The 26,593-nt window shown below is 44.6% G+C and overlaps 1 protein-coding gene across 3 annotated transcripts in view; it reads right to left on the bottom strand.

Annotated features, from left to right (window-relative positions):
- Positions 1-10,096: 10,096 nt before the first annotated feature.
- Positions 10,097-26,593, bottom strand: part of CRCP (CGRP receptor component) — a 51,712-nt gene continuing 35,215 nt past the window's right edge. For all 3 annotated transcript variants that reach the window (XM_074189308.1, XM_074189307.1, XM_074189309.1), the window contains exons 5-6: positions 20,032-20,089; positions 10,097-12,354 (exon numbers count right to left, since the gene is read on the bottom strand). In XM_074189308.1, the coding sequence (XP_074045409.1) occupies positions 12,214-12,354; positions 20,032-20,089 (199 nt within the window). In that variant the 3' untranslated portion in view covers positions 10,097-12,213. The remainder of the gene's footprint in view (positions 12,355-20,031; positions 20,090-26,593) is intronic.

The raw sequence follows: 26,593 nt of genomic DNA on the forward strand, positions 1-26,593 counted from the left end.
TTTTTTATTCATTAAAAAATTTTAACGATGTAAAATAAAAGGAAGGGTTTGACTATACAGCCTCTGAGGCACCTTCCCACAGCTTGGGGAACACTATTGGCTTCTTTCCACTAAAAAGCTCTACCATCCAACTAGTTGGGCCAAATCACTTTCTTTCTCCCAATGTCCTCTTTTTCCACTGTCAAACAAAAATCTTGGAATCCTATACATAAAACTGAAAAAGGCCTTAGTGGTCAAGGAGTTGACCACTTAGGGGTCAAGCAGCCTCCCCAATTCACTGAGTCCTGGAAAGATTAAGTCACTTGCCTAAAGTCACAGAGCTCACAAGCACCTAAGAGACAAAAGAATTCTCCCTAACTTCAAGGTCAAGACCTCACTGTCTCTAGTGTAACTGTCAGACCCAGGCCTGGGTCCTCCTGACCCGCACCCAGCATCCCAGCACTGACCCCAGGATCTTGCAGCCCCTTCAGCTCTGCCACCCTAGAGACTTTCTCTGCTGATTTTCTCATTTCCCAGACTTCTGGAGACCAACTCCTACTCCTCCTGGTTCTTCAGCAACTGGCCCAGCTTCTTTTTCTGCTGACTCAGTTGCCTTCCTGCGGTGGTGGGCTTGGCCCCAAGAGCTGGGCCTTGTAAGGGAAGTCAGTTTGTTTAACTTGGCTGATTCCAGACTCTCAACCCCTGTTTGGAACTGGCTGCATCTCCCTTCTGGATGAGCTTCTCAGTTGCTACAGTTGGAGGAAAGGGCAACTCAGCCAGGGGACTGACAGCAGCAGGAGAAGCGAAGGCACATGGGATAGGGAGGGAGAGGGATCCTAAGTGTAGAATGACAAATGATCGGTGTCTGTGAACTGAACTAACACGTCCAAAGGTTCCAACTACAGACACACAGATATATACATATATGTAGATATATTCATAGATAGATAGACGCACTTGGTAGGTAGATGTTAGATGGAGAGATAGATACAGAGATAGATACACAGGTAAAACAAAGAAAGAAAGAAGGAAAGAAGGAAAGAAAGAAAGAAGGAAAGAAAGAAAGAAAGAAAGAAAGAAAGAAAGAAAGAAAGAAAGAGGAAAGAAAGAAAGAAAGAAAGAAAGGAAGGAAGGAAGGAAGAAGAACAAAAGAAAAAAAAGAAAAGAAAAGAAAAGAAAAGAAAAGAAAAGAAAAGAAAAGAAAAGAAAAGAATGGTTGAAGAGAATGACAGATGGTCATTATTTATTACATGGGACTTAGGTTAGATAATCTCTAAGGTTCTCTCCAACTCAAAATTCTGTGATTTCCACATACATACAGACTTTCTCAGATCTGACAAGCCCTTCCAAGTTAGGCCTTTCTTAGAAATTTCCAATGCCTAGAAAGCAGCCAACTTCCAGTTTCCGATGAGATTTCCGAGGACTCCCAGCAGCACCTCCATCTTCAGTTCCTCCTCTCAGAGCCCCCTACCCCAGGGTCCTTCAGCCCTTCTGCCCTCAGGTCCACTGGTTCATGGGAAAGTACATCAGAACTCCACCTCCATGACCTTCTAACCTCCAGCTTGGGAAGGGTCATTGATTACCCCTTCCAATTCTTTCAAGGAGTGTACGAGACTGATGGAGCAGAGACTAAAGTCTAATAATGATGGGACAACTCTGGGTAAAATTATGAAGGAAAACTAGTGGGGAGCCCCATCTTGCTGTTTCTGTCCTGATGAAGACCCCTCCCAGATACTTCAGGAGCCCAGGGGTCTTCATGCGTTTTGCTTCTTCTCCCTTTAAGGAGTGGAAAACCCCCTAGAATTAGATTCAGATGACCTGGGTTCATATCCTGTCTCTCCTACTTTCTGTATATGTGACTTTGGGCTTGTTATTTATCCTTCCTCAATTGTCTCATCTCTAAAATGAAGATGTTATGTATAAACTATGGTAAATTGCTTGTCTTATCATTGGGACTGAAGGTGGGGTGGAGAAGAAGGGTAGGAGAAAATTTGTTTTTACATGTAATTGGAGAAAAAAAATATGAAATATGAAATTTTTAAAACTTGAAAAATGTAATTAGAAAACATTTAACAAGATGGATAAAATGTAATAAATTAAATTAAATTTAAATTAAATTAAATTAAAGCATTGAACTAGATCAGGGATTCTTAACCTGGGGTCTAAACAATGAGTTTAAAGAGTCTATGGACTTGTATGAAAAAAATGAATATTTTAGATTTCAGATTTCCTTTGCAATTGCATGTATTTTATTTATTTATTTTTGCACTTAAAAGGGTCCCCTAGAGAGGCTTTTACACAAAAACCTAAGAACTCTGGACCTTTAGTTCACTGGGTCACAGCACCCATTCCTCAGTCGACTGATCCTGTGGGAGAAGGAACGAGTGTGTGTGTGGGGGGAAACATATTCATTTGGAAATTTTTTATTTCCAGGCAACATGGGGTACAGGATGAAGCTTTGAGGAAAACTGGGTTTCCAACTCATTCAAGAAACTTACTAGTGTGTGACCCTGGACAAGTCACTTAACCCCCTGAGTCTTAGTTTCCTCATTTGCAAAATGAGGGTATAGCTAGTATCTACCACATGGGATTGTTTCAGTAAAATGATGTTCATATGGTGCATCACAAACCTTAAAGGGCTCTATTAATGCTACCTATCATCATCATCATCATCATCATCATCATCATGATTCATGTAAGAAGCTTCCAGTGTAGAAACTCCCTCTATCAATTGTAAATGAGAAACTTTTCTCCAATTTATGGTATGGAGCAAGAAAAGGGTAAATGACTTGTCCAGGGTCACACAGGCAGTATGTGTCGGAGGCAGGACTAGAAGTCAGACCTTTCTGAGCCAAGTCAGACAATACTAAAACATTTAAAGAGTTTTCTGGGGGCGGCTAGGTGGCATTGTGGATAAAGCACCGGCCCTGGAGTCAGGAGGACCTGGGTTCAAATCCGGTCTCAGACACTTCATAATGACCTAGCCGTGTGGCCTTGGGCAAGCCACTTAACCCCGTTTGCCTTGCAAAAAAACCTAAAAAAAAAAAGTTTTCCTCACGACTTTAATCAGATCTCACAGATCAGCCACTTCCAAGTTATCCTGGACGAGTCACTTGATTTAAACCATCAAGTGACTCGTCCAGGATAACTTAATCGTTTCATTCCTCAGCTTCCCCATCTTCACACTGAGGATAAGGGGACTCATGCCTACAAATAATATTATTGTCCCCATTTTATAGATGAGGAAACTGAAGATCTGAGAAGTCCTGTGTCATGTCCAAGGGAAGCCAACTGGTGAGTGTCAGAGCCGGCATCTCAACCTACGCTTCCCAGACAGCAAATCCCAGACTTTTTCCACTTCTGTACAGCTAGTAAGCAGAGTCCTAGGGGACTCCTTCTGGTCCTCATCACCAAAAAAGTGCCCCAGACACCCCCCCCCCCCCCGCCACTAGAGACTAAGCAGAAATGCTTCTTCCATCAGGGAACAGCACTGTGGTTTGGTGAGACTGGAGAAAATCACCAAAGTGCTCATCCAGACCAAAGGATTAGACGAATGACGTCAAAGAAACACTCACATGTTCTTTCCTTATGTTCAAGGTCCAGAGGGAGATACGAGGCAAAATAAGGCATGGTGCCTGCCTTCAAGAAGCTTCCCCATCTAGTCTTCTCTTGGGTCTGCCTATGGGTCAAATGCTTGTGAGTCCACACACACACACACACACACACACACACACATCCCCTCTCTCTCAGAGCCCCCAGCCTCTCCCTTCTCTCCTTCCCACCTGGAGGACATGAAGCCTGGAGGACACAGCTTTCTTTACTCACAACTACACGTGGATAACAGTCAGGGAGACAGCAGCCAGCTAGTCAGAAAACACAGGTGAGTGTGACGCGACTTTCAATCTCCCCAGAGGAGGAGTTTAGTCTCCATTTTCCTAGATGATGACCTTGCCCCGGTTATTATTACTACTACTACTACTACTACTACTACTACTACTACTACTTTTGCCAATAATAGGGCTATATGATTACTAATTATTCTTATTGATCATAATAATATAATATATGGTTAATATTATTGCCAGTGTTAATAATTATAATTGATCATATTATTATATTATACTATATTAATAAAACATACTGTCTTATTACATACTATATATAAAATTTTAATATTTATAAAATTGTTATGTTTCAATATCATTGATTAAATAATATCTAATAATCACTAAATATTAGACTTGTATTTATATATTTTATCATTACAGTTATAACAATAATAATGTTTGTCCTTCATTTTCAAAGATCATGACATCAGGGAGGTGATGTCATAACAAGCACATGAATTGGATTTGTGCTAAAACCAATGGCCAGATATGAATCAGGATGACGAAAGGTGGTCCTAGATGGGAGGTGATCAGGGTAAAGTGACTTGTCCAAGGTCATACAGCTAGTAAGTGGTAAGTGTCTGAGGCCAGATTCAAACTCCCATCCTCCTGACTCCTAGATTAGTGCTCTAACCACTGCACCACTTAGCTGCCGTATGTTGTAATTTTTAATATAAAGTTATGTGTGGAATATTAATATACTATATTATTACAAATAATTATTGCAATTATTATTGGTATTTATTGATGATGATGATGATGATGACGATAATAATAATAACGTAAACAGCACTCTTAAGTTTGCAAAGCAGTTTACATAGGTGGGATAACACCCAACCTGAAGCACCGACGGATGAGCAGCATCTGTCTGTCAGAATCCCGGCCTACCACAAGCAGGAAGTTCTGGCTGTTCTGTTGCCCATTTTACTAATAAAGAAACTGACTTTCAAAGAAGCCAAATGACCTCCCTAAGGAGAAAGTTCCAGTTCCAGTTGTAGTCCCGAGTTTCACAGGATTGAGAGATGGGCAGGTTTTTAAGAGATTTTCCAATCTAATCTTTTCTTTAGTTGAGAGATGAAACTGAGAAGGATGAAGGGACTTTTTAAATGCCAGCCAGAGCCAGGACTGACACCTAGGCTTTTCTGACTCCAAATCCAGCTTCCTTCCACTGTATCCAAATTTCCAGAAATTTTTCTATTACTTCCTCTCCATCAGATTCCAAAATATCTGCCCAAAGGGTGGACTTGATTTAATTTGCTATTTTTTTTAACTACTGTGTGTGTGTCAGAGTATGCAGCATTCCAAACCCATAGTCCTCCACCTCTTCAAGGAAAAATAGAGTATTTCCTCAGTTTTTCTCTAGGTTGACTTTAACCCTGGTAGATATTCAGAGAGAATAAGGACTATAATTTTTATTCCTTAAAGGTGTTGGGGTCATGAAGGAAAGCTCCAGGCCTTTCCAGATGCCCCGGAGTCACCACTTCTGAGTTTCTAATTTCCTGGGCCCAGAACAACAGCATATTACAACCACGGGACCCTCAGAATGCCCCAGACTGAGCCAGAGACTGGTCTCAGGAGCTCACAGATGACAACCTACATCAAAAAAGTCAGCTGAAATTGGTCCAGACCGACTGACCCACAGCTATCCAAACACAGCCTCAGCCTCAAGGAGACAATGAGCGTATTGAGGGAAGAGAGCTGGCCCAACGCAGGGGAATGAGACATCAGCCGCCTGGAGGATTCTGGGAGCAGCAAGCTCGCCTTCCAAGATCTCCACAAGTCCAGGCTGCTTGGGCCCGGCCAAGGCCATGGGAGATATGCCCTCCCCTTCCCACAAGGATCTTTCTCAAGTGGCCCAATCAATTTTCCCAATTTCCCTTTCCATCACTGCTTGTCAGAAAACATTTTTTCCAAACACACTCACTTGGATCACGCCCATTGGCATGGACTTCTTACAATGGGCCCATTGCCTCAGCATGGAAGGGCAGTCTGGTGGGGTTGAGTTAGGCATCCGTGTCATGGTCTCAACCATGTTTGGGGGACTGAAGGCGGGGCTACGAATCTTCCCTCTCTCCCATCTCATCTGCTGTGGTATTCCAGAAGAACAAACATGGGAGTAGCCAGGACATTTAACTAGCGAACTTCTCTTGCCTTCAGTTTCTCCATCTGTACAATTCATAATCCCCAGCTCAGTCTTATTTTATAGCACAAGGGAGTATATGGCAATAGGGATACAAAGCAAAAGCCAAAACAGTCCCTGTGTGAGAGGAGCTTATAATCTAATGGGGAGAGCACATCCAAAAGAATTGGATCCATACAAAGTGGAAGGAAATAATCTCAGGAAGAAGGCATTAACAATGGTGAGCTCTCAGAAGGACCTTCTTCCAGAAGGTGGGAATTTGAGTTGAGTCTTGAAATATGTCAAGAAGGCTCCATGGTCAATTCTGTGCTTTAAAGAACCCACTTCTTTTATTAAAAAAAAAAAAATGGAATTCTAGGGGGCGGCTAGATGGCACAGTGGATAGACCACTGGCCCTGGAGTCAGGAGGACCTGAGTTCAAATTTGGACTCAGGCACTTAATAATGACCTAGCTGTGTGGCCTTGGGCAAGTCACTTAACCCCATTTGCCTTGCAAAAACCTAAAAAAAATAGAATTCTAATAAACACCATCTAAGGATAAGCAATTAAGTTCATGTCTGACTCTCTGTGACCCTACCTGAGGTTTTCTTAGCAAAGATTCTGGAGGAAACTGAGGCAGACAAGGTTAAGTGGCTTGTCCAGGATCACATTTGTCTGAGGTTGGATTTGAACTCAGATCTTTCTGCCTCCAGGTCCTGTATGCTATCCATTGAGCCACCTATTCTCATGTCATTCCTTTAAATATAATATAGTTTGCTAAGATATTTCGAGATTTATTTTTACCTTAGGGACTTGTCTATTAAGTCATGAAAGATAACAAGCTTCCTATGTATTGGTTTAGCCATCAGATGACATCAGTATAGGTATTCAGTAGGTGCTTAGTTTTTGCAACCTACAGGGATGTGCTACTCTTGCATCATCTGCATTGATCACTAGCTCTGGGCTCCTTAATGAGAACTCTTTTATAATTGCTAGTGTCATGGACTCGGTTCTGGATTGTCATCAAAGCCCTCTTCTGGCCATCACAAACCAATCTGCCAGTTCATCCATGTGCTCAACACATCTTTGTTCCCAGACAGGGTTCATGGGAGCAAGCCCCATGGAGGGCTCTTGGCTTCCCCTGTTGGATCTCAGGGTTTCACAGGCTCCATCTAAGAAGGGAATCACTTCAGTTCCATTCAAAAAAGCCTGTGGATGAACACCAGTTCCTCATCTTTACCGTTGTGGACAAATGACATCGGAGGCACTTGACCTCTTCATCATGTGTCCTCAGAATGTCTATTAATCAGCTTCCTCCTTTTGAGATGTGGAATCAGGAAAACAATATCCACATATGACTAAAATGAGGTAATTGAAAAGAATGAAACAAAAAAATCTAATGCTGTGAAATTATAAAAGACTAACTTTGGCTCCAAAGAAGAAATAAGAGTCTATCTGTCCCAACTTCTTTGTTTTGGCTTTTTGCAAGGCAGTGGTTATGTGGCTTGCCCAAGGTCACACAGCCAGGTCATTATTAAGTGTCTGAGGTCAAATTTGAACTCAGGTCCTCCTGATTCCAGGGCTGGTATTCTATCACTGCATCACCTAGCTTCTCTACAGGGAACGACACAGACAAAATACTAAATTCAACAGCTGACTATTTTGATGTTAGTTTTGCTGAACCTTTTTTTCTTTCTTTTTTCTCTATTGAAAGAAATGGTTTCCTGGAAGAGGATGAGGATGGAAATACCATGGAAAAGGTGGGTGACCCTATTCACCTCCAAAGAACTGAAAAACAGGACTATGCATAGTATGGTTTTAAAAATTTATAAATTCAGGTGGGTAGGTGGAGCAATGGATAAAGCACCAGCCCTGGAGTCAGGAGGACCTGGGTTCAAATCCGATCTCAGACGCTTAATAATGACTTAGCTGTGTGGCCTTGGGCAAGCCACTTAAACCCATTGCCTTGCAAAAAAACTAAAAAAAAAAAAGTTTATAAATCTGCATCAGAGGGTGGCCTTCACTAGGGCAGGGCAGGGAGGGAGTAAAAGAAGGGAACAGTTCAGAACTTAAAATCTAACAAAAAATAATTTAATTTAAAAAAATGATAGTGATAGAGGGGATTTTTATTCAGATATAGATTGCCTTAAAATGTTACTCTTGAAGCTGTCCCACTTCTAAAATTCTGTGATCCTGGGCTTTTTGGCAAATCAATTAAGGGTTAAGTGACTTGCACAAGGTCACACAGCTAAGTCTTAAGTGTCTGAGGCTGGATTTGAACTCAGGTCCTCCTGCCTCCAGGGCTGGTGTTCCGTCCATTGTGCCACTTAATTGACCCAACTCTGTGATTCTGTTAAACCAAGAGGGGATTGCTAGAGGCAGTGGCACCTCTGCCACAGTCAGCTTCCTTGCTGATGTCTTCCCATCCTGGTGGACAAATGAAAAGGCTGACCTCCAGAGAGCTGAGATGATTCGCCATCACTTCAGTGAATGACTAATCAGCCTTCTTTTCACTGTGCTCTGGCCTCTTTCCCAAGGCATCTTGGGGAAGGAAGCCCCCAGACCCATAAAATCTAAAGGCCTCACAGAACGTGGGCAGGTGTCAGGTTTGACTCACTGAACCCAAGGACAGAGTTAACTCTCATTCACGTTCATCGGAGCATCCAAGTTCATTATGTAGGAGACCCTTATTGGCTCACGGTCATGTGACCTTGAACAACTCATTTCCACTTTCTATGCCTCAATTGTACCAGGAAGGGGTTGGATTAACTGGTTTCTGGGGTCTCTGCCACCCTCAAATGTGCACTCCTATGACTGGATCTTTGTAAATGAATTCAGTTCAGAACTTGGCAGAGTTTGGACCTCATGGATGATACCCAAAATAGTTGCTGCTGCCCTGAGGCTGGATTTCTTTTATTCTTTCTCTCCATGCCCAAAGAGCCAACTACCCAAGAGTTAGTGGGCTTCCTTGGAGCCCAGCAGACACCTGGAAATGATTTCTTGTTCAAGGAACTGGGCAGTAGAGGGTTCCATACAGGAAATCACCTCCCACACTTTAATCCATAGGGAAGCATCACTGACAGGGACACGTGTGCAACCTGAGGGCCAGTCTTCAAGGTGCCAGAAAAACTGACAGAAGACTCCCTTGCCCGCTTCTGGGGTGACCCCGAGCTGGCTCAGCTTGACCCTGGGAGGGTACAATACAGCTAAGCCCAGGAGCGACCAAAACAGGCGATTGCAACCACATCAATAATCCTTATGGTGACATGAAGAGAACCTTCCCCAAAAACAGATCTGGAAAAAGAATATGCCTTTTAAAGACAGCACCGTGGCTCAGACGTTGTGGCCGAGCAGTATGGGCCAGCCAGAATTCCCACTCAGTCCGAATACATCCAGCCAGGGTTGAAGAGGAAAGAGTTTTTCACTTCATAATGATCCTAATTTGGTGGTTGGCATTCAAAGACCCTGGGAAGGAGTTCTGGATTAAGTCAAAGGACCTGAGTTCAAATCCCAGCTCCTCATGGGTAAATGAAGGGCAGCCTGGTGGCTCAGTGGCTAGAAGACCAGGACTGGAATCAGGAGGACCCAAGTTCAAATCTAATCTCAGTCACATTCTAGCTGAGTGACCCTGAACAAATCACTTCACTCTGTTTACCTCAGTTTCCTCATCCATAAAATTGAGCTAAAGGGTGGCTAGGTGGCGCAGTGGATAGAGCACCAGCCCTGGAGTCAGGAGGATCTGAATTCAAATCCAACCTCAGACACTTAGTAATTACCTAGCTATGTGGCCTTGGGCAAGCCCCTTAACACCATTGCCTTGCAAAAAAAACCCCAAAAACATAAAATTGAGCTAAAGAAGGAAATAGCAAATTACTCCAGTATCTTTTCCAAGAAAACCCCAAAAGTATCACAAAGAGTCAGATACAACTAACTGACCAAAAAAATGCAAAGCAGTCTAACTATACTATATGATGTGGCCAGTGTGTAGGGTGGCTGCATTTTCTTGAGATAAAGAAGGATTGGGGCCAGGCTGGGAGTGGCAGGATCCTATGACTGTAGCGTGAAAACAAAAAGTGTCAATTAAACTAAATAAAAATAAAATGAGATTAAATTGAATGATTAAAAAACCCCTTTATTTATATCTTTAGCTTTTACATAATTTTCCATTCTAAATCTCTCTCACCTTCCCCACCTCATCCCACCAAGCCAAGCAAGCCATGACTCACAAAAATAATTTAAAAAGGAAAAAAAGGAGTTCATAGAAATAACCAACACATCAACCAAGACTGTCAGTATATGCAGTGATCCACACCCATGACCCCCCACCTCTGCTAAGGATGGAGGCAGATGTTTTGTGGGAGGTTGATGGTCCTTCCCAGTACTAATTTCTACAACCCCTATGTCCAGCTCTTAAACAGAAAACCATCTTTTCATCTTTAATTTACCAAAATTAAAGGAAAGTAGAGAAAAAGCAATGGATCTGAGTTCAAATCCCAGCCCTGCCTTTTCTTACTTTTCTATGGCCTGGGGGTCAGTGATTTTGCATCTCTAGGCCTTAGTAATAAGATCTCTAGGGGAGGCTAGGTGGTGCGGTGGATAGAGCACCGGCCCTGTGGATAGAGCACCGGCCCTGGAGTCAGGAGGACCTGGGTTCAAATCCAGCCTCAGATACTTAATAATGACCTAGCCATGTGGCTTGGGCAAGCCACTTAACCCCATTGCCTTGCAAAAACAAAAACAAAATCTCTGGACAACTAGATAACACAGTGGTTGGAGCACTGGCCCTGGAGTCAGGAGGACATGAATTCAAATCCAGCCTCAGACACTTAGCACTTATTACTTGTGAGACCCTGGATAAGTCACTTGCTGCACCAAAAATATTTTTAAAAAATAAAATAAAATTAAGGTTTCTGTAAAATGAAGGGGCCGGATTGAGCAGCCCCTGCAGACCTTCTAACTCTTTTTAGAGGGGACCATTAGCTGGCTCTCTCGGGATAGGGCAGGGAAGGTAGGATGGAGGGCTTCTTTACACCCCAAAGGCTATTCTGCTGGGGTCCTCCCCTCTCCCCCCTCCCTGTTTCTCTCTTACTAAGGGTTTGCTACAGTTAGGTCACGGTCAGGACGGGGTGCTGTATGATGCTTTGACAGAGATGGTCACAACAGCCAGCTGTTTCTACTTAATTGGATTTTTGTGGTGGTTGTTATTGTTGCTAAAAGAGAAGATTCAGAGCAATGATGAAGAATGCTGCCCACCAGGTGACGGCCTCCATATGAAAGACGAGGCGGATCTTGGGATGCAGCCAGTGTAGGAATTTATTTTGCAAATATCTTACAAAGATTTTGTCTTTTTTGTTGTTATTGTTAACTGAATAAAATTTAGTAAAAAAAATTAAAAAACAAAAAACAGAAAAGAAAGGATTCCACCTTGAACAGCAGAGCTCCAAAAACTAAGGATAAAGATTAGAGTGGTGATTTCGCTGATCCAAGGAATCCCTCTATATGCCTGGCATGCACAGTCTGAGGCGGTGAGAGGTTCAGTACCTGCTTGGGGTCACACAGGCAGCACAAGTCAGGAAGGGGACTGGGAGCCAGGCCTCTGGAGCTGTTTGTTTCCCCACTGAGCCTCAGCTGCCTTGGCTAAAGGAACCCTGATCTTCAGACAAGAGGCACTGAAACAATCCATTTAAGATCAAGCTGGCTGAATCTATTCAACTGGCACACTGAGAAGAATGGCTTTTTTTTTTTTTGAATTATTCATTTCTTCTTTTCCTTCTTTATGATTCTCTAACAGAATAATAACATAACCCAGCCAAACAGCCCCAAGAGAGATGCAGCTCCCCCATCCACAGTATTGGGAAACAAGAGTTTTGGGGGGAGGGGACAAATGAAAGCATTTCAGATGGCAGCGACCTGGAGGCATAAGGAGAACTCCCACCAAATGAGAGAAGGAGATATTCATGTTGGGGCTGGAAGGAGAGAAAAAGAACTTTGGACCCAAAGGGGTTCCCATCCTTCCCTTCTCAGCTGGCTGCCCTGGATGGCTCTCCCTCAATAATGCCCATCCTCACCATGGTCTTCCCCACATGAGTGTTTTCCTGGAACCCGGGAAGGGGCTTCTTTAATGGACATGGTACAGCACTGGCATTCTGGGGTGAGACTAAACAGTTCTGAATATCTTTTAGATTCTTAACCCGCTGTCTGTCTGGAGCCCAGGCCTGGAGCTGGTAGTTACTCTGGGTCCCCTTCATCCATCACCATGTTCTCTGGCTTCTGTTCGGCTTCAGGGTCCCCAGGGAGGATGCTGGTGACAGTCTGCAGGAGGTCCTCGATCTGCTCTTCCGTCAATCTTTCTTCACTTTCTTCCACCATCTGTGGAGAAGGAAAGCCACCAGCCTGTTAAACAGGAGCGCAAGCTCTGCAGCCCGTGGTCAGGGAAAGACACGTAGGAGCTGAGATTTGAGGACCTAATGCCTGGGAGGTCACTCAGCCTGGCCCTCTGGTTTTACAGATGAGGAAGCTGAAACTCTAAGGGGTTTAGATGTTCTGTCCAAGTACTCAGGGCAGGATTTGAACACAGGTCCTCCCGAATCCTAGCACAGTACCCATTTCGTGAAGCCAGATTCTCTCAAAGGGCACCGGACTTGGGAACACCTGGATTCAAATCTAGTTTCAGTCACTGACTATGCTGTGTGGTTCTGGGTCACTTAACCTCTTGAGGATAAAGGGGGAAAAGGGGGCGTCTCAGTGACCCATAAAATGAAGAAGCCTCTTAAAGTCCCTTCCAGTTCTCAAGTTAAAATGTCAGAATCAGTGCAATCACACACCCAGTGGATGAATTAGTTCTGATCACATTCTTTTCCCCTCTTTTTTGCTATAAAGGAGGACACAGGGTGGGGGGAGGGGGCCGCAGAGAATACTGCTAGGCAGTCTGGTTTGACCAGAATGGGGCAAGGTGGCCAGGACCTTCAATGTCAGGCCGAGGAATCTGCGCTCTACCTTTGAACAATGACTTCCAAAGCATCCCCAGCAACTGCCTGCCCACCCGCCTCCCCACATGTGCAAGCTTGCTTATTTATAAATTGTACAAGAGGTCCCAGAGTCTAGTGAAGTTTAAAGCTATTCAAACAATTATATGGCTCCTGCTCTAATGACTGGGTAGCTTATAAAATTAGTGCACATAAAAATAAAAAATTTAAAAGGAGACTGGAAATGTGAAATAAAAATGAGATCCTAGAGACAAGAGGGAGCCACTGGCATTTAATGTGGTGGATGGACTTATTGGAAATGTAAAATAAAAATTTGATCCTAGAGACAAAAAGGAGTCGCTGGTGTTTAATGGGAAGGATGGTTGGAGAGGAGAGAAACAAGGCAGGGAGGCCCAGCAGGAGGCCGCTGCAATAGTCTGGGAGGGAGGTGAGACGGGCCTGCAGACTCAAGGATGGGGTGGAGGGTGGTGCCTGGGGAAGCAGGGGAAGATGCCAAAGATGGCTCTCCGGGTGCCCTTGCCAGAAGCAGGAAGGTTCAGAAGAGGGTTTACTTTATAGGGGAAAGAAGAATGTACTAAGATCCACAAATGTAAACTGAAATCTTGGCAGAGAAGAATTGGACAAGGGTAAAAATATAGTGGGCTTAACAGCGCTGACTAGAAAGGCCCCTGGAGGCCCCCAGTCCGCTCCCTCTGCTTTGCAGGTGAAGAGAACAGAGGCTCAAAAAGAGAAATCATTTATCCAAGATCACACAGCAAGCCCACGACAGGGCTGAGGTTCCAGCAGATTAAACCTTTCTGGGCTTTCCTAGGCAGGGTCAGGGAGAACAGAGTGGCCTGTCGGACTACCTCCCATCATGCTCTGGGGGGGATATCCCACCAAGGATCCCTTTGAAAAGATCAAATGGTCCAAAGAATGTGATGTCTTTGCCAAATGCTCCAAGAGGAAATGCCCTCAAAAACCTCTCTCTCGTAGACCAGATACCCAAGCAAAGCTATACTCTGCAAAAAGATGGGAAAGCCACCTGTGCCTTGTGCTGGCCAGCCCTGGCCCCAGGCCCCCAGCCCCCCAAGTCTCCAGGAACAAGGCAAGGGGAAGGGAAGGCCGGATTTGGGCCACTTAACCTGGGGAAAGGAACACTTAAGAGCTGTCTTCACGGTTTAGGAAAGGATTAGGATGCTGGGGATGGTGACCAGCTGTTTCCCATTTCTATAAGAGAAAAGGGATTTATAAAGAAGAAAGATGTGAGACGGGGCAAAGTGCTACATGAGGACAGGGGGCCGGGGGAGAGGAGGAAAGCCACACAACTATGCATTCAGACTAGATAATAAAGAAGGCTCTTTTAATTTTTAAAGGATTTGTTTAAGTAAAGCAAGCTGCGGAATGCCCTCCCTGAAGATGCTTAAGATGAAGATGGATGCCCAACTGTCTCAAAGTTTGGTGAATCCTTTCCAAAGTGGGGTGGACAAACAAGGATGTTCTGAAGTCAGAAGACCTAGGTTCAAATCTTGCCTCTAACACTGAATCACTTAACCACTTAGAACCTCAGTTTTCCCTTCTATAAAACAGTGAGCCTCTGGGAGCCCTCCCAGCTCTGAATCTAAGATCAATGACTGATTTCAGAGGCTCCTTTGTGCCCAACCACCCAGGACCTGAGGTGACTTCACCAAGTCCTTTCATTCCCATCTAATTCACAAGGATTCATGAAGCCCCACGCCTGGGCCAAACCTTGGCATGGTGAGCAGCCCCGGCCCTCAAGAAGGACACACTCTGCTACATACTCTCTTAGACAGCTTTAATATTAATGGCAAAGAATTAATAAATCAGTGGATTGTTCTATTCCCAGTCTAAACAGATGAGAGAGTGGTCGGGCTTCCCTCCTACTCCCAGATCTCTTGGTCTTGTCCTAAAATCTAAGACACAAAGACACAAGGGGCCCCTCTGCTCTCCCTCAAAACATCTGACCCCACAGAGACCCCCAGAGTAGAAGGCTTCTCTTATGAAGCCCCCCACGTGGCCAACGAGATATATTTTTATTCTCTCTACTCTCATCCCCCCTCTTAAATAAACAACAATACATCCTGTTTCCCAGCCACAAAAAGGAGGCTGAGCTGTTCCAGACTAATGGAAATCAGATCTGTCCTTCAATATAGAACATATACACTCCCCCCACACACCCCAACCCTACACAAACTATAACTTAAATATATGTGTGTGTGTGTGTGTGTGTGTGTGTGTGTGTGACACACACACACACACACACACACACACACACACACAGCCCTCTCTCCTGTCTGGAGTGACTTCAGTGTCTATTCTAGAAATTGTAATTGAAACATCTCAGGGAAAGGGCATGGGATCCAATGTGGGGAAGAAATGGCTTAAAAAAAATCATTCAGGGAAGCTAGGTGGCGCAGTGAATAGAGCAGTGGCCCTGGAGTCAGGAAGATCTGAGTTCGAATCCAACCTCAGACACTTAGTAATTACCTAGCTGTGTGACTTTGGGCAAGTCACTTAACCCCATTGCCTTGCAAAAACCTAAAAAAAAAGAAAAGCTATAAAAAAAAAGTCATTCATTTGAAAAAGATCTGAAGATTCTAGCAGACCACAAGATCAATATGGGTCAACAGGGAGATGCAGGAGTCAAAGAAATCAAGTGCTCTCCTGGGCTGCAGGAGAGGGGCAGGCACTGGGGATGGGGAGGAGAAAAATGAGGCTGGGAGAGGTATTGCCGCCCCCAGAACCATTTTAAGAAATGACTTTAAAAAAAAAAATCATTTGGGGCAGCCAGGTGGCACAGTGGATAGAGCACCAGCCCTGGAGTCAGGAGTACCTGAGTTCAAATCTGACCTCAGACACTTAATAATTACCTAGCCGTGTGACCTTGGGCAAGTCACAACTCCATCTGCCTTGGAATAAATAAATGAATGAATGAATGAATGAATGAATAAATAAATAAACAAACAAATAAATAAATAAATGAAGACAAAGTTTAAACAATAATGCAAAACAGCCAAGCCAAGCAAAGACTCCATGAACAGGAGAGAGGAGTGAAAAGAGACAATCAGGGGTGATAATGCCCATGTAAGGAAAGGTGAGCCCAGGTCCAAACCAGGGGGAAGAGGAGGGTTCATAGAGCAGAATTCCCACTGCACCCCCATCTAGGAGACCTCAACAGGGTCAGAACAGTGGAGCAGAGACTAGTCTCAGCCTTGGCATCCCTCTACTGTAACAGGGGGCAGGGCACTGGTGGAAGAAGGGAATGTGCAATTATTAGGCACCTACTATTCACCAAAACCATGGTAAGCATTTTACAAAAATTGTCTCATTTGACCCTGGACTCAGAGGATCTACGTGTCTTTGAGCAAATCACTTATTATCTGTGCCTTGGTTTCCCCTTCTGTCAAATGAAGGGTCAGACTAATAGACCTGCTATGAATAATATGTAATATTACATGTAATATGAGGAAAATACCTACTGAGCTCAGGTCCTTGTCCCCCTTCCCCCCATTCAAGAAGAGAGGCAGAAGTTCTGGGTTCTACTGGGGCTTGGACTTTGGCTCCCACCAGCTGGGCTAGTTGGGATGAAGCTACTCTGGGGACAGGAGGAAGCAAACAAGCCAGAAAACTGACAGGTATTCAAGAGACAAGTATTAATATCTTTAATTAAATTAAATTAATTAAAATCATTCATTAAAAGGATGCTATTACAGCTATAAACAGCCACTGTGAAGGGCCCTAAACCTGGGTCAGAAAGACCCAAGTTCAAATCCAGCTTTGTACATTTATTAGCTGTATGACCCTGGATAAGTCACTGAAGTTCTATCTGATTCACCTTCTTCCACTATAAAATGAGGAAAATTAACAGCACCAACCTTAATAGGGCTGAGGCAAGGATCAAAGAACCATTCTCCCTCCTCTCTCCCCATTTCTCTGCCTTCCCTCCTTTCCCCTCTTCCTCCTCCTTGCTCCCCCTCCTCTTCTTCCTCCCCATTCCCCTCCTCCTTCCCCTTCCTCTCCCTTCCCCATCCTCCTCGTTCTCCTTTCTCCCCTCCTCCTCCTCCTCCACTCCTCTTCCTCTCCCTCCCCCTCCTCTCTGCTGCTTGCCACATGTCCCTGCGCCAGAAGCAGCACATGGTGCTGGTTAACGTTGGCGGAAGAGATAGAGTCGCAGCCCATGACCTGTAACCCAGTGGGACGGGACTCCTGGTCTCATGGTGTTTTGTTCTTGGGGCTGGTGAAGTTTAAGCCCTTTTAAGCTCACAGTCTTGGATGTCAAACAGGTACAAAACAGCAGCTGCTTCTTGGGAAAAGTGGGTGAGGGCCAAATCCCTGCCATTCCTCCCACACCCCCATGGATGTCCAGCTCCCTTGGAAAACCCCTGATGGAGAAGGAAGTCCTTATTTAGCTTTTCTGTCTGTTTAAAAAGGGTCAAAATTGTTTCAGAAAACAACAAAATCTGTTCTGTCAATGCAGAAACAAAAATGAAATCTTTAGGAGTTGTGTGGGGCCAGGCCTGAGATGGAGGTGGTGGAGGACTAAGTGGCGTACTAGACCTAAATCAGGAAGACTTGGGCTCAAATCCTATCTCAGAGGCCTGCTAGATGTGTGACCTTGGGTAAGTCAGCTGACCACTATGGGTTTCTGATTTTTCATCTCTAAAACCTAGAGGGAAGAACTCAATGACTCAAAAGGTCCTTTCTATATCAACCCAAGGTGCATTGGGGTGGGATTTGAACCCACAACTTCTGGCCTCAGAGAATGCAGTGGACAGAGCACTGGCCTTGGAGTCAGGAGAACAGGAGTTAGAATCCAGCCTCAGACACTTCCTAGCTGTGTGACCTTAGGCAACTGCCTCAAATCCAGGGCCATCCCCACCCATCCTGATCCATGTCTGGTCACTGGACCCAAATGAAGGAGAAAGTGAGGCTGGGGCACAGCCCCCCCCCCACTCAAATCCAATTCATGCCCTTGTCGTGGCATCACCTCTCTGATATCAAGATCTTCTTCATCCTCATCATCATCACCCAAACTCCCATGACCAGAAAATGCTTAGAGGCATCACCTGAACCTAGATCTTCCTCATTCCAAGGCCAGTTCTTTATTCATGTTGCTGCTGAGCATTTTCCACATCATTTAAAAACTGTACTTTAAAGATCCTTTCAAAAGAGCTATTGCCTCCTCCCCCTCCTCTCCCCCCACTAAAAAGCAGCAGGATGGGAAGGGGAATAAAGAGCCAGCCTGGAGGGCAGGGAGTCTGGCCTTGAGGGACTCTAAGGGAGCTGCCCTACACCAGTGGAGGGAATACTCTCACCTGGGAGGAGCAGCCCTCTCACCATTCCCCACTGCAGCCCCCACTAATTTCTCAAGGATCTACAGAAGAGACATATCAAGTTCTCTATATCCTTTTTTTTTTGCACTTTTCCCAACTTCAGTAAAGACATATTTATCTCAAGGCGATCTGGGACAGAAAAGCCCCAGAGAGAAGAGCTGAAGACTGTGTCTCTGTCTCCAAAATCCACTGCTTTTATTGCCTTCTGCCAGCCAGAGCCCGGGTTGCTGGCCTGCATGCAGCCAACCTGAGGCCTCCTCTCCAGCCTACCCAAGGAGGCCGTCATGGTCTCTCCACGCAAACGGCATCAAAGCTTGTATCTCTGAACCTCATCAGCAGACACCCCAGGACCCCCATTCTGGCAGGGCCTGGAAAGAGGCCCCAGAGCGGGCTGGTTCCCACAGCACACTTGCGGGCCAAGTCAACACGGTCCAGTGACACAGCGGCTTCTCAACCCCCTTCCAAAGGAGCCCAGCAGGACGAATCGAGGCAGTCTGGTGCACTGATTTAAAATCAGAGGCCCTGGGCTTGAAGCCCAGTTCTTGCCAAGGAGGTGGCACAGTACATATAAGACCAGCATTGGGGTCAGACCTCAATTCAAATCCTGTTTGAGATGCTCACTAGCTCTAGGACCTTGAACAAGATCCCTCTCTCAGCCTCAGTTTCCTCATCTGTAAACAGGATAAGAACAGATCCCATCTCACTGGACTGTTGTGATATTTTGCAACTTTAAAGCATTATATGAATACCAACTAACCATCAGTTATTATTATTCCTATCTTCAAAAGCCTCAGTCTCCTCCTCTGTCAAAAGAGGGGGGCTGGACCCAGATGTCTTCTGGGACCCCTCCCAGCTCCCCCCCCAGCTCATTCTCAGATTCTGGCTGATCTGAGAGATCCCCAGCTCAGAGTCAGACTCTAGGCTAGCACCACCTGCATCTGAACATCCTAAGAGGCAGGAGGGGGCCATCCAGCCCTTGTCCAAAAACCTCCAGGTAGAAGGGACCCAGTAGGCTCCCATCACTGGCCCTGCCTCTAAGCAACAACCCACTTCCCAGTCTGCCCTCAGGGACCAAGGAGGACCAAGGCTGGTCCCCTTTCCCCAGGATGATGCCATTTCAAGTAAAGATACCCTGAAAGATGACCAATCTGGAACACTATTATTCTATTAGAAACCAGGAGGGAGGGGAATTCAGGGAAGCCTGGAGGGATTTGCATGGACTGATGCTGAGTGAGATGAGCAGAACCAGAAAAACACTGTACACCCTAACAGCAACATGGGGGCAATGATCCACCTTGATGGACTTGCTCATTCCATCAGTGCAACACCAGGGACAATTATGGGCTGTCTGCGATGGAGAACACCCTCTGTATCCAGAGAAAGAACTGAGAAGTTTGAACAAAGACCAAGGACTATTCCCTTTAATTTAGGAAAAAACCCTGATATCTTACTGTCTGATCTTGCTCTCTCTTAGACTTTTTGTCTCTTCCTTAAGGATGTGATTTCTCTCTCATCACACTCAATCTGGATCAATGTACAACATGGAAACAAAGTAAAGACTGACAGATTGCTTTCTGTGGGTGGGGGGTGGGGGAGGGAAGTAAGATTGGGGGAAAAATTGTAAAACTCAAAATAAATAAAATCTTTAAAAAAAAAGATGACCAATCACCTTGCCCCCCCCCAAGTCTCTTTCTCACACATCCCCCAAACCCTTTGGGCTCACTCACCAGCTGGATCTCCACCGCAGTCATCGGTCTGTGGTTCAGCAGCTGCAGCTTTTCCGCCCTGTCAAAAGCAAAGGACATGTCTCACAATATTGGAGATGAAATACACAGCCTGGAGTCAAGAAGCTCTGGGTTCAAATCCAGCTTCAGACACCTGCGACCTGTACAGTCACTCAGACTTAACCACGGTTTTTTTTTCATCTTTAAAATAAGGATGATAGGTATTATGGGGAGGGAAAGGGGGGAGGTAGAAAATGGTGGAACTCAAAAACTTACACAACATTGAATGTCAAAAACTATCTGTTCATGTAATTGGAAAAAATAAAATAAAATATCACTGAAAAAATTATAATAATCATTTCACCCCCCCAACTCCAGGATATAAAGTGAAAAAATATTGGTAAAGAGCTTTGCAGGCACCTTATGAAGGCACTTGGAAAACATTTATAAATGTTGTTGGTCATGACTAATATGGAAATATATTTAACATGATAATACAAGTCTAATATTTATCAAATTATTTGCCATCTTGGAAAGAAGAAAGGGGAGTGAGGGGAAAAAATATGGAACTCAGAATCTTTCAAAAATGACTGTTGAAAACTATCATCACATGTAATTGGAAAAAAAATTAAACACAATTATGTAAAAAAATGCTGTTATTGTTTAGTCGTTCTCAGTTGAGTTCAACTCTTGGTGACCCCATTTGGGGTTTTCTTGGCAAAGCAACTGCAGTAGTTTGTCATTTCTTTCTCCAGTTCATTTTACATGTGAGGAAACTGAGGAAAACAGAGTGAAGGGACTTGCCCACATAGCTAGTAAATGTCTGAGGCTAGATCTGAACTCAGGCCTTTCTGAAACCAAGTCTAGAGCTCCATCCACTGTACCAAATATCTGTTCAGCTGCTAGCTATTATTTTCTGAATCTTTTCCAAGTAATCTGGAGCTGAACAAAGAAACAATGGGAAACTGGAAATAAAAGGGCTTTATTTGCTTTGCCAATAAAAGAAGGGGGTTGACCTAGATGTCCCTCACAGATATAGCTCTAGGATACTAAGGTCCTAATTAGGCCTTTGATGATTCCCTCTCAAAAGTGGTCCCTTAAATTGTGGCAGGCAAAGGTACATCTTAATGCTGAACAGAGAATACAGGTAAGGATGGGAAGACGTATGAACTGATACAAAGTGAAGTGAACAGAACCAGGGAGGCGAGATGCTTACGTGAGGATGACAACAATGCAAACTGAAGGAACTACAAGAGCAACAAGAGCAAACACAGAAACTGAAGGCTGTGCAATTAGAACATCCAAGCTGGACCCCAAGAAAGTTACTGGAATGCACATCCTTCCTCTGTGGGGGAGGCAGGGATGAAAAGAATCTGAGATGAAAAGCTCTAGAATCTGAGGACCTGCATTCAAATCCCACCTTAACATCTGTCTTTCTGGGTCTCATGTGTTAAATCATGAGGGACGGCCTCCAAGCTCTCTTCCAGTTCTGGAGGAAGGGGCCTCTCCTAAGAATACCAAAGGCTGCCCATGCCCATGTCAAATTGAAGGGGTATGTTGGTTAGGTTGCTAAGTGGCCTTTTCTCTCTCTTTTTTTATTCTGCATTATAGGAATAGCTTCAGGATTGGGTAGAAGAGAGTGAGTAATGAAAAGGGTGTAAAAATTGAAGTTATTAATAAACATTTTAAAATTAGACTGTTATTTACTCTATAAATTGAGTACCGAGTGGTCAGGAAGACTTGAGTTCAAATCTGGTTTCAGACACTTACTAGCTGTGTGACCCTTAACCTGACTCTGTTGCCTCAGTTTCTTTATCTGTAAAATGAATGGAGATGGCAGTGGCAAACTGCTCCAGTATCTTTGCCAAGAAAACCCCAAATGGGGTCACAAAGAATCAGGCGCAACTAAAAAACAAATGAACAACAAAATACTCTATAAATTCTTTCATAAAAATTGACAAGATCAACAAACACTTTTCAAGTGCTGATGGGCTAGAACTATGGAAGAATATTAAACATAAAATATGTTCTCTGCCCTTGAGGAGCTAATAATCTAATTGAGATGAAAGAGACAATGGAAAACTGGAAATCTAATCTAACTGGGGAGACATCATATTAGCATTTGAAAAGTAACAAAGAAAGACTTCAACAATTATTCTTCCCACCATCTTCTCATCTTGCTTTGCCTCCAAGTGAAGAAAGTATACTCTGAAGATTTAACACTTTCATCTCAGGAACCCTGGGGTCCCAGTTTAACTGGGGACTTGCCTCCCAAGCCCTTCTATTACTTTAGTCCCCCACCATCTTCTCCCTAAATTCCAAACCAACATCCAGGTAGTTCCTTCCCCACCCTGACTCCTTCCAGTTTCAGAACCACAATCAAATCAGCATCACCATCAATTCTGCAGAGGCTCTGTCGATCTGACATTCCTCCCAAGGCTCTACTTTTTGCCATTCCTATTATTTCTTAAACCAATAGACCCTTCATGACCACCGCTGGACTACATGGGCGTTGCTTTTTCCCTATCAGAATGCAAGCTCTTGGAGGACAGGACTTGGTTCCCTTCTGTTGCTGTATTCCCAGCTCAACAGCACACAATCCATCTTAATAAATGGTTTTTTTCCCCCATGTAAATATGGGACAGTAGGTGGGGCAGTGGAGAGAGTTTTAGCCCTGAAGTCAGGAAGATCTGATGAGTTACAATCCAGCTTCCGACACTTACTAACTGGGTGGGCAAGTCACTTAACCCCAATTGCTTCCAAAGAAAAAAAAAATTAAATTAATTAAATTTTAAAATAATTTTTTTCATTCATTCATAATGTCTCAAAATGGAGAGATGGCAAAGGGCCATGCATTCAGGCCACAGCATGAGTGATAAAGAGACCCCTGCCCTAACACTCACTTTACATTCTCTTAAGCCTTCTGGGCCTCAGCTTTCTCATCCATTCTCTAATCCATAGCTATGAATGGCCCAGCCATTGCCTCCAGCTGAGCTAAGTCAATGAGGAGCTTGAGGGGCCCGAGTCTGACCTTGCAGAACAAGGGTGGGCTTCTGGGAGAGGTGGAGAGACTTGTGGAGGCCTGTGGGGCAGCTCTGGGTGAAGTCCACTACAGAACTGAATGACCCAGCCTGGCTCGAAGTCTTATGCAAAAGTAGTAAGGAAAGAGCATCAAGAAGGAAAACCTGAATGCCAGGCTGAGGATTCTGAACTTTGTCCTATGGAGAAAAAAAGAAGTCTTTTATCTACCAAAAGCTGCTGAGTAGGGCAAGGACGAAATCAAAGTAGGACTTCTAATTAAATCGAATATTTTTAATTACTAATTTATTAAATTTTGGGAATATAAATCCATAGACTTGATGCCTCAGCCTGGCCACACAGGTGTCCATTCGTCTCCATCAGTTTTCTCCTATCTCTCTGACTGCTCCTTCTGTCTCTTTGGCTGAACTCTCTTTCCACCCTCTAACTCTGGGTGGCTCTCCTCTCTTCTCCCTCTATCTCATCAGCTCCCATGGATTTAATGACCATCTCCATACTGATAATTCTCCAGTCTCCATTTCGTGCCCCAGACTCTGCTGACCTCCGGTCTCACATGTCCAACTGCCTTTCAGACATCTCCAGCTCTATATGCCAAAACAAACTCCTTTGTTATTGTTATTGGAGAGGACCCCACCACCCTCCCCAGTCCCTCAGACTCACTATCGAGGCATTAACCCTGAGGCTTCTCTACCCCCCAACTCATGTTCAAGCTGTGTTGCCTGTGGGTTTCACCTTTGCAGCAACTCTCGAATACATCCCCACCTCTCCTCTAATGCTACCCAAACTCTGATGCAGACCCTCATCACTGCACACCTGGCCATTCCTCCCTGTTCGGAATGTTCCTGGTGTCTCCTGATCTACCCTGGCTTCTTTTATGTTCCCTCTACAGAATCTTCCCAAGCCCTCTTGCTTCTAGAACCTTCCCCCTGTTATTTCCTACTTGTCCTCTATATGGCTTGCGCTGTGTGTGTTTGCCCTCAGTTCCCCCATTGCCTTTTCCCTCATTTAGAACAGTGCTGAGCCCATAGTGGCCACTTTACTGAACTGCGCCTCACAGCATGCTTTTTCCCAGGGGGGGGGGGTGCCCCCTGCTCTGACGATCAGCACCAGGTTCGGCCCTCAAAAAGTTGCTCTCTTTCCCCAGGCTTCTCCCAGGTCAGAATTCCATACTCCCAGAGCAGGAGGAACAAGACTCTGATTCAGCACAACTGAGCCAGGCTGGCCTGAAGGAAGCCTTGAGAAAATGGGTCCCTCTCTGCTCCCTGCAGAGGCGGGGGAACTTGGAAGCCAAACAGTGCTCCCCCCCACCCCAGCTGGCAGGTTTTGCTGAACTGGTGTTTTTTCCCCCTTTCTCTTTTTCATTATTGTTACTAGGATGATCCTCCAGGTAGGGGAGGGGGAAGAGATACATTCAGAAATGAAAATGATGTTTAAAAAAAAAATCTATTGATAGAAATGGGGGGGGGGTTCTTTTTAAAGACCGCTTGAGTCTAAAGCTGGAGGTCAAGTGTTCAGCCTTGGACGAAACCAGAGCTGGCATCACATTCAGAGGATCCAAAAAATATCTTTCCCATAAGAATAAAGACTTTTAACAACAAGCCTGGAGTAGCAATGTCACCAACCATGAATGCAGCATCTCTGAAAGGCCTGTTTGTCCTCTCATTTCTATGAGTCCCAAAGAGGACAGAACTGGATGGGTCAGTTCTGAGATAACAAAGCAGCAATACACCCAAGGCACCAAGCTCTATGGGGGTCCAGAGTACACACCAAAGAGGACCAAAGTTTCCCACCACCAGGCTGGGCTCTGAGGTCAAAGACCCTGGATTTAAATCTCACCTCTGATGCTTGTTCGATGAGAGCCTCGGAAATAACCAATAGCATTTATTCAGGACTGAAAGTGGGTCAAGCACATAAAAAAGTCTTTGGATTGGCCTCCCAGGCCTCAGTTTCCTCCTCTGTAAAATTCAGGAGGATGACACTAGGGTCTCCTCAACAGGGGCATGCAATGGTTTTTTACCCTTCTCTGTCCATTTGGTGATTAGCACTGTGCCTGCGACACAGTAGGTGCTTAATAAATAAATGACTGTGGGCTGATTAAATACAGCAGTGATGTTAATAGTTTGTTGATCTGAAACATTCTCATGATAGTCGAGAAAGTCATAATTTCTGGGAAAGGGTTTGGTTTGGTTTTGCAAGGCACTGGGTGGTTAAGTGACTTGCCCAAGGTCACACAGCTAGGTAAGTCTTAAGTGTCTGAGGCCAGATTTGAAGTCAGATCCTCCTGACTCCAGGGATGGCGTTCTACTCACTGTCCTACCCAGCTGCCCCTGGCAATAAGAGGTTTTAACCCCAAATAAACAATCTTGACTAAGTGCCTACAACATAGTTGGCATCCATCATTCAATGTGCTTAAAGGACAAAAGCCATGAATGAAGCAGAGCTGCCGCTCCATCTATCAATCAGTCTTTACTAAGTCCTTCTGTAGGAAGGTGCAGAGGCACAGGAACTGGCCCCTGCCCTCTAGCAGGGGGAAGACCCTGCCTGATGAGCGGTGGCCACAAAAGTCAGTGAGGACAAGAAGATTGTTGAGAACTGGCATGACCTGAAGATGGCCACAGACTAAAAATTAAAGTACAATCAGCAATGACAATTAGCATTTATAGGGGACATTAAGGTTTGCAAAGTACTTTATCCTCATAACAACCCTGGGATGGAAGTTCCATTATTATCCCCATTTTACAGGAGAGGAATTCAAGTGAGTCAAAGGTCACACAAGTGACTTGGCCAGGGTCACACAAGTGGGTTGTATACTTGACTCCAGACCCATCTCTCTCTCTCTACTGGACCACCTTTTAAACACTCTCTCTCTCTCTACCCCGTCTGTCTCCATCTCTCTCGGTCTCTCTCCAGGTCTCTCTCTCTCTCTGTTTTTCTCTCCCCATCTCTGTGTCTCTCTCTTGTTTCTCTACTTTTAACTAATACATACTCTCTTCCCCTCTATTTGTCTCTGTCTCTGTCTCTCTCTCTCTCCTTCCTTCTCTCTCCCTGTATCTGCCTGTCTCTCCTGTCCCTCCTGAAAGCAGTGAGCTTAATTTTAAGCACGAGAATTCCTGGGGTTGGAAGCCCCCCTCCATTGAAGTCTTCTCCCAGGGCCTGGTTAGAAATAAGTATTCTCTTTTCTCTCAAGAAATCCAGAAAACCTGAAGCACTCAAGATTTCTGGACGTAGCTAATGTGGGAATGTTTTGCTGAACTGTACAAATTAGTTATGAAAGGGTTTTGAGTTTTTTTTACCTCCCAGTGGAAGAGAGTGGGAAGAGAGGAAAAAAAGTGCTTGTTAATTGAAAAAAAATTAATCTATGTTTCAAGGAGAAAAAGGAAAGGCTGGGTTCCAAGGCAACCGTTGTCTCTTCTCTGGCAACATAGACAGCATCAGAGGGATCGTGGGCCTTGGGGTTTCTTTCCATTAGCAAATGGTTCTCTTGCCTTGGTTTCTGTAAATTAAATTGCCAGGCATTGTTGTCATG

This window comes from Macrotis lagotis, chromosome 5, assembly GCF_037893015.1.
Source record: "Macrotis lagotis isolate mMagLag1 chromosome 5, bilby.v1.9.chrom.fasta, whole genome shotgun sequence".
NCBI classification, from domain to species: domain Eukaryota; kingdom Metazoa; phylum Chordata; class Mammalia; order Peramelemorphia; family Peramelidae; genus Macrotis; species Macrotis lagotis.